The sequence below is a fragment of the Thamnophis sirtalis genome, unplaced genomic scaffold, assembly GCF_051295495.1.
Source record: "Thamnophis sirtalis isolate CommonGarterSnake01/CBP01778 unplaced genomic scaffold, rThaSir2_p1.2 scaffold_5, whole genome shotgun sequence".
Classification (NCBI taxonomy): Eukaryota; Metazoa; Chordata; class Lepidosauria; order Squamata; family Natricidae; genus Thamnophis; species Thamnophis sirtalis.
Genome location: NW_028261385.1, coordinates 12337849 through 12350761, shown reverse-complemented (window position 1 = coordinate 12350761; position 12913 = coordinate 12337849). Strand labels below are relative to the sequence as shown.

The following is a 12913-nucleotide window of genomic DNA, read 5'->3' as shown; positions in this document are numbered from 1 at the left end:
TCACATGACCTCATAAATAGAGACCAATTCCCATGTATTTGAGTTTTGAACACTATTCTGACCTAAGCTTTCCAAAAGCACGGAGCCGACTCCTCGTCCCGATAAAACCCCTTTTATTTAGTTTAAAGTGAATTCCTCTCCAGCAAAGTCCCGGCCAACAGTCTTTCATGATATTTCACAACTACAGACCTTTATCAGGTTGGAGAGCTGCCAGGCCGATATCTTCCAAACGCCACTCTGTAGCAGACAATCCTTGGCAAGAAGTCAGGAACAGATCTTCACTCTAATGAATTGAACTAATTGTCTCCTGCAAACTCCCCTCCCCTTTCGCTCCTCTTGATTCCCTATGGGAGGGGCCATTCACCATCCACCTGTGGCTTTACTCCCAAGTCAGCCCTTGTTCTTTAGCTGTTCCCTTCTTGCAGCTGTGCACATGCGCACACTGGAAACAGGCTCCAGCTGTTCTTCTGCCCCACTGCTCCGAAGGCAACTGATAACTGTCAGATGCCTCTGGACCAGGGGTGGGTTCCTGCCAGTTCTAACCTCTTCTATAGAAGAGGTTCCACAAATCTACAATGCCATTGAGAACCAGTTCCAGCTCCCTTACATCATAAAGATGAAGAGAGAGAGGAGGAATTCTGGGAGTTCAAGTCCACAAGTCTTAAAGCTGTCAAGTTTGAACACCCCTGGGTTTTTTTTTTCTAAAGAGTTAGGGGTGCAAGGGTCTTGTAACTTGACAGCTTTAAGACTTGCATGCTTCAAATGTCAGAGTTTCTGAGCCAACATTTTGGTTGCTAAGCAAGAGCTTTGTTAAGTGAGTTTCACCACATTTTACAAGTTGGCCATGCCCACCCAGTCACATGGCTGGCAAGCCACTCCTACCCGGTCACATGGCTGGCAAGCCACTCCCACCTGGTCACATGGCCGGCAAACCACTCCCACAAAGCAGGCCACACCTACAGAAGAGGTTCTAAAAAATTTTGAAACCCACCACTGACCTGGACCCATCTCTGCCTCCAACGCAGAGCCCTCGTCAGAGCCTTCCCCAGACTCCAGGACTGGCCCATGTTCCTCCCCAACCTCCTCACTGTCTGAATCTACAACAAACATGTGACACAGTGAAGTGCAAAAAATGGTCACAAGCCACTTTTTTTCAGTGCCATTTTAACTTTTAACGGTCACGAAACGGATGGTTGTAAGTCTAGGACTACCTGTATTTGGGGTTCATTGAAATAGCCTTTCCGGATAACAGCTTAATATTTACTATCTTTCTCTGCCACAGCATGTTTTTAAATTGGAACAAGATGAATACATGAGAGAGCAAATTCCCTGGACACTCATCGATTTTTATGACAATCAGCCCTGCATAGACCTTATAGAAGCTAAGCTGGGTATCCTGGACTTGCTGGATGAAGAATGTAAGGTAAAAAAACAAAATTCCCCTGATCTGCTTGTCATAAGGTGATATCTTCAAGAACTCTTGTGCTATCGTATTATTTTGTCTTTAAAACTAAGATATGTTAAGTATATTGATATGGAAGTATAAATACCATCAGCACAGAATGGAGTTTGCTCAGAAGCTGAAATACACCAAGTGAATGAGAGGAAGAGAGGGAAGCAGAAGAGAGAAGAAAGATAGGAAGAGAGGGATAGGAGAGAGGGCAGTGGGGGGGAAGATGAGGAGAATAAGGAGGAGTGGAAAGAGGAGAGAGGAGAAGGAGAAAGGAAGAGGGAGTAGAGTAGAAAAGGATGATGGAGGGAAGAAAGGAGGTGAGGAGGGGGAGGAGAGAGGCAGAAGAAAGTGGTGTATGGAGAGCAGAAGAGCTAATATCTTCTTTAGTTTTTTTTTTCCCCGGGAGTTGATGGCAAGATGAACTGATGTAATTATTAATTAATATAATATGATATTGGCTATGTAATAGTATACATGTGATTATATGTTATGAAAATGGGGGGAAAAATAGTCTTAGAAAAAAAAGAACTCTTGTGCTATCATCTCACGAGCTTTTTGATGAAAACAAGTCAGCAGGTGGGGGAACAGGTGGACTATTTCCGAAGAATCTGAGTCAGTTCAAAGTCAGTTGATTGATGGGATCCAGGTTTTGCTAATTTCAAGTAAACCCACTGATATCAGTAGAACTTAATTGTTGCTAAATGTGACTCCGGCTTCAAAAAATTTAGCAAGGGGTTCTCTGCCCGGTTTCTGGGTGGGCGTGGCTGTAGTGGATATGGCCTAGTCAGCTTCCTACACCCCGGCAGGGGGGTGTTTTTGCCCTCCCCGGGCTACGGAGGCTTTTCTTGAGCCTCCAGGAGGGCGAAAACAGCTTCCCCTGGCTCCGGAGACCCTCTGGAGGCCAGAAACAGGCCCGTTTCCAGCCTTCCCGAACTTCCGGTAGGCCCATTTTTCACCCTCCCTAAGCCTCCGTGCGCGCCCTGCACTTATCTGCATCCAAAATGGGCTGCATTGGGACTTCTGGGAGGGGTGGGCGGGGCCAGCCAGGAGTGGGATTTGGAGGTTCTCCGAACTGCACAGAATTTTAGCTAGAGGTTCTCCCGAACCTCTGCAAATCCCCATCAGCCCACCCCCGGCAGCCATGTTACTTCTCTGAACAAGGGAGCACGTGTTTTGATAAGAGATGCCCAGAACATGGAAAATAGAATGATAGAGTTGGAAGGGACAGAGATCTTCTAGTCTGACCCCCTGCTCGAGCCGAAGACCCTGTACCATTTCAGACAAAGAGGTGTCTCTAGTCTCTTTTTAAAAACCTCTAGTGATGGGCGTACCCACAACGTTTGGAGGCATGCTGTTCCATTGGTTTATTGCTCTCATCATTAGAAAATTTCTCCTTAGTTCTAGGTTGCTTCTGCCCTTGGTTAGTTTCCATCCATTGTTTCTTGCCTTGCCTTCTGGTGCTTTGGAAAATAGTTAGACCCCCGTCAAATATTGCAAGGCTGCTATCATGCCTCCCACTTGTTCTTATTCAGAAGCCAGAGTGTTTTTTTTAATTGAAGGTTAGCTCTACAGCATCTCCTTCATGGAAATTTATGAAGGTCCGTGAACCGTTTGTTCTCTCCGTTTTTCCCCCATCTGGAGAAAAACCTGTGAAGGAAAAAAAAAGAAAGAATGGTTGAACAATGTCTTTTGATCAGAAGCATTCTGCAGCCTCCACTGGAAACACCAGTGGGCCAGTAAACACTCCTCTCCATTCAGTTGCCCAGACTCTACACCACAAGGGATTATGGGGTCATTAAAAGATGATGCTGGTGGTCATGTAGCAACAGAAGTTCTGGTTCCAATGGTGATTGTAGCTTGAGGATTACCGTATGCATGTAATTTTGCTCTTGAGTAAATGTCACATAAGCTAATACTATCCCAATAAGTAAACATCAGAGCCGCTCCAGATAGAGGAAGCTGTTTCAGGTAGTTGCAATTGTGTAGTGAAATGCTAACCTTCCTTGAGAACAATATATTCAGAATTAGGTGTTGTTGTTGTTTTTTTACTGTATGTCCCATGCATTTCGGAATAATTGTCTTTTAAAACAGTTCCCTAAAGGGACGGACGAGAACTGGGCTCAGAAACTCTATGATCGCCACGGGAACAGTCAACATTTCCAGAAGCCTCGCATGTCAAACATGGCGTTCATTATTGTGCACTTTGCAGATAAGGTAATGGGAACAGAGAAATTTAAGAGGGTTCGATGCAGGAGCAGCCTTTCTCCTTAACTGAGTTAACATCTCCCTTTGGTCTGGGGGGGTTCTTTGTGTTGGTTGCCTGTACTGACTAGCAATAGCACTTAAACTTGTATGTATGTATGTATGTATGTATGTGTGTGTGTATAAAACGTTGCCAAGACAATCTCAATCTTACATGGGAAAAGACCCGAATACAACAAGACCAGCATACCTGCACCCGTGAAAAATCTACGAAAACAAATCTACGAAAACATATATTCGCTTTAAGCCAAAAACACCAGCCTGAAGATGGCGAGTGAGACCTTGCCGAAACATTGCCAAGACAATCTCAATCTTTATTGTGTCACAACCCCTGGTATGCCCAAGTATGCCCTGGTATGCCCAAAAAGGGAGCATACTGCTTCCCTTTTCTGTCGATCGGTTCACTCTGGGAGCCATCCAGGCAGAAAGCCATTTTTTTAATGTTGTCATTGTACAAAATAAATACAATGAAATTTCTTTTAGCCCACTGGTGCAATCCATGACAACCAATACAAACAACATAAATAGTATAAAGAATAAAATGCAAGTAATTAGGGGAAGAAAAAGAAAAGAAAAGAAAAACTAGTCATACGTTTCCGCGTGTGCGTGGAGTGATTGTGGTTGGGTTTAAGAGTCTCACAGCCCAAGGATAGAAACTATTTTTAAACCTATTTGTTCGGCTGGCTGTGCTTTGATGTCTTCTGCCCGATGGTAGAAGAACGAAGAGACACTGACCAGGGTGTGAATCATCTCTGAGTATCTCCCTTACTCTGCTAAAGCAGCGAGACCTGGCGATGTCATCCAGTGGTGTCAGAGGGCAACCAATGGTTTCTTGCGCCGAATTGATCACTCTCTGTAGTGCCTTCCTGTCCGCAGCAGTTAAAGCAGTATACCATACTGCCCCATAGTGCTTTATAACACTATCTGGATGATTTACAATGTAAAAGCATTATTTACATTTTGGCCCCAACAATTTGGGTCCTTATTTTACTGACCTCAGAAGAATAGAAGCCTCAGTCAACCTTGAGCTGGTCAAGATCAAACTCCATTCAAGGTGCTACTTATCATCTACAAAGCCCTTCATGGTATTGGACCTGGGTACTTGAGAGACCGCCTACTGCCAATTACCTCCACTAGACCGATACGATCGCATAGATTAGGCCTCCTCCGAATTCCATCATCTAGCCAGTGTAGACTGGCAACTGCCCGGAGGAGAGCCTTCTCGGTGGCTGCTCCGACCCTCTGGAACGAACTCCCCGTGGAGATTCGGACCCTCACCACCTTCCAGTCCTTCCGCGCTGCCCTAAAGATCTGGCTGTCCCGGCTGGTCTGGGGTTAAGACTCTAACCCCACTCGAATTTGTGAGGCTGTTGTGTTTTTTAATATGTTGTATTGTCTGTATGTTGGAAATTGTTTGTCCTTCCCCCCCCTTTTTTTTGAACTGTGAGCCGCCCTGAGTCCCCCCAGGGAAAAGGGCGGCATACAAATAAAGGGAAATCAAGAAATCAATCAATCCAGGCTGTGGGCAGAGTTTGCCTGCAATAGCAATAGCAGTAGACTTATATACCGCTTCATAGGCCTTTCAGGCCTCTCTAAGCGGTTTACAGAGAGTCAGCATATTGCCCCCAACAATCTGGGTCCTCATTTTACCCACCTCGGAAGGATGGAAGGCTGAGTCAACCCTGAGCCGGTGAGATTTGAACCGCTGACCTGCTGATCTAGCAGTAGCCTGCAGTGCTGCATTTAACCACTGCGCCACCTTGGCAATACTGCCTTCTAACCACTATGCTGCCAAGGCTCCTGGCAGCTGCTATTTATTTCCATTCACCTTTGAAATCGAAAGGCAGGGAAAAAATTCAGGGTACTTACAAACGAATTGAAAACTGGAATTTAGAGGGAGATTGAAAAAGAGTTTTAGACACCCCCCCTCCTTCTTTGCATTTAATTGCATACGAGTGAGAGTCATGGTGACACAGTGTTGGATTTGAAAGAGAGAAAAAACTGGTACATAAGCACTTTGAGTTATTCAATCGGGCACATTTATGTTGCTAATAGCAATCGCCAAACCTACAATTCAGCTCCATTTCTCAGAAATAGGGTATCATTCACAGCAGTCAGGAGGAAAAAGTTGATCTCCAGCTAAGAAGGCTTGGTCTGAATTCCCCAGTCTAACCTGAAGCTGCCTTAGTACTTTTAAGCAGCCATAATTTCTCACTTCTCCTGACTCTCTTGTGAATCTTGAAGATTGTAGCCAGAGGTGGGTTCCTACCGGTTTGGACCGGTTCGGCCAAGCAAGTACTTGAGAGACCGCCTGCTGCCAATTACCTCCCAAAGACCCATTAGATCACACAGGGTTGGCCTCCTCCGGGTTCCGTCTACCAGCCAATGCCATCTGGCTACGACCCAGAGGAGGGCCTTCTCTGTGGCAGCTCCGGCCCTTTGGAACGAACTCCCCGCAGAGATTCAGATCCTCACCTCTCTCCAGGCCTTCCGAAAAGCCGTTAAAACCTGGCTGCGTCGGCAGGCCTGGGGTTGATGAGCTCCCTTCCCCTCTCGACTTGACTGGCTGTTGGCTATTTTAAATGCTTGTCTTGTACTTTTGTGTTCCCTTTCCCGCTTGAGTTGTTCGCCGCCCTGAGTCCCATTGGGAATAGGGCGGCATATAAATAAAACAAATCTCAATCTCAAGTAGTAACTTGGCGGCCTGGGTCACTGGAACCGGCAGCGACCCAGCCTGCCACGCCCCCGAACTGGTTCTCCTATGGTGTCACCATCTTGTTTTCCGGTTATGCGCATGCACCGAACAATTTTTGTTGCAAAAATGTATTCCTCCCCCCCATTTTTTTACGGTTTTGCACATGCACAGACCTTTTTATTTGCCGATGCGCCTGGTGTGCGTACGAGCGAAGTGCAAAATTTTTGCGCGCACCGAACTGGCAGTAATGCCGGCAGCAACCGAGCCCTGATTGTAGCTACTAGTTTTCTAAGAGTTTCTAGTGAGGTTTCTAGGCAGGAACTCTTACATGGTGTTCTCTCTTACAAAGGAAGTGAAGTCATCCTCAGTCATAACATCAACGATGTGGTGCAGATGGCCAGAGATTTCCCCCCCACCCCACCCCCCCCAGTGCAAAAAAAGGTTTCTATCCATCCTCCAGGCATATTAACATTGTTCCGCTTAAAAGCCATTTTTATTAATTTTATTAATGAACCACGGTGGCGCAGTTGTTAGAAGTTCAGTACTGCAGGCTACTTCCAGAGGTGGGCTGCTGTCGATTCGGACCGTCTGCCCCCCCCCCCCCCCGCTATCCTGTCGCTACGTCTCACTATCTAACTCGCTCACCCCGCTCTCACAGTCCAAATGTTTTTCATGACTAGCCTGCTCTACCCACCCTGACTGCCCGAGAAAAATGAAATCTCTGTGTTTTCGAAGCCGCGCACACGCTCACATTTTCTGTTCACTAGGCAAACCGGTTGTTAACTTATGTGAAGCTCTGGCTACTTCTGCCTGTATATAAGTCTAAGTGCTATTGCTATTAATAAGCAATTTTGATAATTGCTGAACACAATGAATAGGCTTAACTAGTCTTTTGTGCCTCTGAGCATGCACACAATTCAGTTTGAATTGAAGGTAGAAATTGAGATCCAGATATTTTAGCATTCTGCGAAATATTCTGGATTTAGGCTGCCCCAGTTTAAAAAAAGAGCATTTTGAAAAGAAAAATATAGGGACATATTGCCCATCTTATTTAAGTGTATCTTAATTTGTTTGATAGGATTTGTACTCACAATTTTAATTTTTCTTCTCCTTTTCTCCTCCTACCCAAACTCTGGTTCTGTAATCTTTTCTAGGTGGAATATTATTGCGAGGGCTTTTTGGAAAAAAACAGAGATACAGTCCACGAAGAACAGATCAATATTCTGAAGGCCAGCAAGGTAACGTTACCTGTGGGAAAAATAGATTGGATTGTTGTATTCTGGCATTATATGTTATTTATGGCTGAAGTTCCTTCTCCTTTCATTTTTGATGGCTCAGTTCAGGTTAATTTGTACAGAAGAACATCTTGGTTGGTAGTGTGAAGTCCAGATTAGCGGTCAGTATTAAGATCCAGTTTGTAGCAAGTTTACCCATTGCTAGAAGTGGGATCACAGGGCAGAGAAGAAGGTGTGTCTTAGGAAAACCACTGGAAGTTACTTAATCTTCTGGATCTCCTTACAATCTTGAGGGGACACAGTTGAGACCTTGTCAATTTTTGTATGCAGGATGCTTTCTGTTTGACTCAATATTTGATACCGTTTCATCAATCTAACTCTTATGATATGTACTAGTATTATATGTATGTATGTATGTATGTATGTATGTATGTATGTATGTATGTATGTATGTATGTATGCATGTATGTATGTATGTATGTCTATGTGTGTGTGTGTGTATGTGTATATATATATATATGTGTGTGTGTGTGTGTTTTATTTGTGCTGATAAATAAATAAAGGGAGACTAGTATAGATCTAGTTCAAGCTATTTAGCTCTCATCAGCTAGCCATTATTTATTTATCAGCACAAATTAAAAAAAACACAAATATAACAAAGGCAACAGTAAAAATATTGGGTTTCTGTCGTGATGGACTCTTGTGACGAGCCGATTGACAGATGATGGAAGCAGTTAGCTTCCTCCCATAATTGGGGCTTACCAGGGGTTGTAAAAATCATATATATATATATGTGTGTGTGTGTGTGTGTGTGTGTGTATGTATGTGTATGTATATGTATATGTATATGTATATATATTATATATATATATATATATATATATATATATATATATATATATATATATATACACACATACATACATACACACACACACACACACACACACACACACACACACACATACATACATACATACATACATATATATGGAGAGCTTATGGCTTAGAGCAGTGATGGCGAACCTATGACACGCGTGTCAGTGCTGACACGCGTAGCCATTTGGGGTGACACGCACAGGATTCATCTGGGATGAATGGTGACCAGACGGAGCGCTAGCTGGGGGAGCCGCCGCAGCAGCAGGAGCCCTACAAGGGAGCCCCTGAGCTGCGAGGGGAGGGAGAGATGCCCCGACTTGGGAGCCGTGTAGTTTGAAAGAGAAGCAGCAGCTGCGCGTTTCCAAAAAGCTCTCCCGGAGCCGGCAAGGGACGTGTGCACTGAGGAGTGTCAGGCGCGTGTAGGATTTGCTGGAGAGGAGGACTTGGTGCTGGGTAGGCTTGGAAGGGCTGTAGAGAGCTTTGCGGGGCGGGGGGAGGGAGCGGCGGGGAAATACAATCTTCGGGGTGGGGAGAAGAAGCAGTTAGTCTCTCGACGGGTCACCCAGAAACTGGGTTTGGGGCTGTGAAGTTCCGCTGTTGGGACACGATGCATCTGTAGCGGAGGAGCGGGATCCCGAGGGAGGCTGTTGCAGAAGGGCGAAATCTGAGATTTCTTCGCTTCTGTGGCAGGATAACGTTTGTTCTTTAGAGGAAGGGGGGGAGACCACTACAGTTGCATTTCTTTTCTTGCTGGGGATTTAGAAGTCTTATGTTCACTTTTATTCCCGGGAAAAAAAACAAACCCGAGCCTCCGCCATTGTCCAACCCTCACGTTTCCTGGCAAGAAATCCATCCCCCATTATGACGAGGTACGCCGGCTTTCAATTGGTAAGGCATCCTCGGCATCCCCCGGGTGATCTCCGGGCCCCCGGCTTCCCCATCTCCTCTCCTATGGGGAGACGTGCATCATAATGTTGTAAGCTGCCCGGAGTTACCTGTGCGTGAGGTGGGCTGCCCTATGCATTTGCGTTTGTGTGCTGGAGAGAGAGTGAAAAAGAGAGGGAGAATTATATTAATTAGAAGCGGCGGTGGCGGACGTCGGCAGCGACTGTAATGACTGCTCGGGCGAGGTGCGGAGGAAGAACGGAAGGTCCCTCCCGCCCGCGACAACGGCTCCAGCCATGGACGAGCAGGCTGGCCCCAACAACAACAACGTACTGCTCTTGCCGCCACCTCCGGATGGGAAGCAACCACGCCTGTGCGGCCCCTGTGCTGCGGTGGGAAGTGAGTCTGCAAGGCATGGTTGCTTCCCACCTGGAGGTGGTGGCAAGAGCAGCGCGTTGTTGTTGTTGTTGAAGAAGACGCCGGGGCCAGCCTGCTCGTCCATGGCTGGAGCCATCGTCGCAGGCGGGAGGGACCTTCCGTTCTTCCTCCGCACCTCGCCCGCGCGGTCGTTACAGTCGCTGCTGACGTCTGCCACCGCCGCTTCCCTCATCCGTCTCGATTGCTGGAAGCAGTAACAAACGGCGCGTCTGCTCCGCTGTCAGCGCCTTGACAGCCACCCCAGCCGGCGGCTACCGGGCCTCGCTGGAGTCAATTGCAAAACCGCGTTCAGCGCTTTGAGGACCTGAGGCATCTTGGGAAATGCAGTTCCCTATCGGAAAGAATGGAGTAGCTGCGAATTTGTAACAACAGAAGATAATAACTTGGTGCTTTGCAGGTTACGAAAATCTCAAGTTTGATTTGCACACTGTTTTTTAAAAGTTAGATAAAGAAATTATGCTGTGAAAGCGACTAGAAAGCCTCCCCTCCCCTCCCTGTGTGCGAGAAAGGGAAGGAGAGGAAGGAAGGAGGGAGGGGGGAAGGAAAAGAAGAAGGGAGGGGGGGAGAAGATGGAAGGAGAAAAGATGGATGGGAGGAGAAAGAATGGGAGGAGGAGGAAGATGGAAGAAAAAAAGAAGAAAAAGAAGAAGGGAGGGAGAAAAGAGGGAAGGAGGTAGGAAGAAAAGGGGAAGAGAGGGAAAGAGCAGAAAGACAAAGAGGATGAAGTTGATAGGCAAGAGGAAAGAGGAAGGAAGGAAAAAAGAAAAAGGGAGGGAGAGAGGAAAGAAGAAAAGATGGAACTAGAAAGGAAAGAAGGGAGGGAGGGAGGAAAGGGGAAGACAGGGAAAGAGCAGAAAGACAGAGAAGGTGAAGGTAGATAGGCAGAAGGAAGGAAGGAAGAAATAGGAAAGGAGGGAAGGAGGAAGGAACAGAAGCGAAGAGGAAGAGAGAAATGGAAAGAGCAGAAAGACAGAAAAGGTAGATAGGCAAAAGAAATGAAGCTGAAAGAATGGAAGGAGGAAGGAAGAGAAAAGGAGGAAGGGAGTGAGTGAGGAAAGAAGAGAAGATGGAAGGAGAAAGGAAGAGAGGGAAAGCAAAATTATGTTTTTGTTGAAGTGACACACAATGCGAGTTATGCTCGATTTTTTGCCGATTTTTGACACACCACGCCAAAAAGGTTGCCCATCACTGGCTTAGAGGTTAATATAACTGTCTAATATGTAAAATAATATGTAAAAACAGCCCCAGGTTTGAATCCCAGTGTATGGCTAGCTGATGAGAGCTAAATAGCTTGAAACAGATCTATACCAGTCTTCCTTCATTTATCAGCAAAAATGCAACACAAATATATGTGTGTTTGTGTGTATATATATATGTATACACACACACATGCATATACATCAGGGGTGGGTTCCTGCCAGTCTATAGAAGAGGTTCCACAAATCTACAGTGCCATTTAGAACCGGTTCCAGCTCCCTCCCCCTGCCCGTCCACACATCATCAAGATGAAGAGCGAGAGGAGGAATTCTGGGAGTTGAAGTCCACAAGTCTTAAAGCTGTCAAGTTTGAACACCTCTGGGTTTTTTTCCTAAAGGGTTAGGGGTGCAAGGATCTTGTAACTTGACAGCTTTAAGACTTGCGTGCTTCAAATGCCAGAGTTTCTGAACCAACATTTTGGTTGCTAAGCAGGAGCATTGTTAAGTGAATTTCACCACATTTTTACAAGTTGGCCACGCCCACCTAGTCACGTGGCCGGCAAGCCACTCCCACCCGGTCACATGGCTGGCAAGCCACTCCCACAAAGCAGGCCCCACCTACAGAAGAGGTTCTAAAATTTTTTGAAACCCACCACTGATATACATATACATACACAATTATACACGTCAATATATACAAGTAGTCCTCAACTTACAACTGGTTGCTTAGCGACCAGAGCTGTTAAAAGAATCACTGCAGTTAAGTGAATTATGCAAACATTATGTGAATCTGGATTCCCCAATTGACTTTACTCTTTGGAAGCCAGCTGAGAAGGTTGGAAATGCTGATCACATGACCCTGGGACCGTTCAACTGTCATAAGTACATGCCAGTTGCCAAGCACCCGAATCTGAGTCACGTGAATTCACAGTTTGTGAATATTGGTCATAAGCCATTTTTTTTCAGTGCCATTGTGACTTTAAACAAATGATTATAAATTAAAGACTACCCACGTACCTTTGTGGTGTGCATTCAAATATGCTAGATAGAGAATTGCAGAAGCTAGCAATTCCTTCTGCATTAAGACTGAATGCCAGAATGAGCCACAGGCTGCTTCCCTGCTGAAAATAGATTTTTTAAGAAGGTTAGTCCAATTTATTTTTATTGGATATTCTCTAGGGGGGAGTGTGTTTGCTTCTCTCTGTTTCGACAGGACTTTTTTTTTTCAAAAAAACTGTCCTGGGGTTTGGTTTTACCACGAGACATCCAATAAAAATTCCTGTAAGAAGGATGGGTAAAATTAGCTTCGGAAGGGGAGGTGGCTGCATTCATAAGCGGCTTCTTTCAAAGGGTTTATAGGGGACAGACCAGACTGCCTGGAGGAGATAACACCATTTCAATGGCAGGCTAATTTTAGGCTATTTGTTAAAAGGAATCAAGTAAACCAGGAAAAGAGAGCAAAGAGAAAGAACGGGCTATAAAAAGAGGCAGACAAAGAACGCAAACGGGCGTTTGGTATTTTGAGCAAGGTGGTCTTTGGGTTACGCAAAAGTACCATATTTTTCAGAGTGTAAGACGCACCAGAGTATAAGATGTACCAAGATTTTGAGGAGGCAAATTTAAAAAAAAGATTTTTGCACTCTGCAGACCTCCCAAAAATGGCCCGTTTTTTGTCAAAAAAGGGCATGCATAGCCTTTAGGAGGCTTCCAGATTGCTCTTGGGGCTGGGGGTGCACAATTGAGCAACAAATGGTCCATTTTTCACTAATTTCTGCCCTCCCCAGCCTCCAGGAGCACTCTGGAAGCCTCCTAAAGGCTACGCGTGGCCATTTTGGTGAAGGGGGTGGGGTTTTGGGTGGCCAAAAAGGCT

General features: G+C 45.7%; 1 protein-coding gene across 1 annotated transcript in view; it reads left to right on the top strand.

The window, feature by feature from the left end:
- MYO5B (myosin VB) overlaps positions 1 to 12913 on the top strand; it is a 331539-nt gene that overhangs the window by 188110 nt on the left and 130516 nt on the right. Inside the window, exons 13-15 of the mRNA XM_087715323.1 lie at positions 1283 to 1423; positions 3545 to 3667; positions 7565 to 7648. Of these exons, the coding sequence (XP_087571449.1) occupies positions 1283 to 1423; positions 3545 to 3667; positions 7565 to 7648 (348 nt within the window). The remainder of the gene's footprint in view (positions 1 to 1282; positions 1424 to 3544; positions 3668 to 7564; positions 7649 to 12913) is intronic.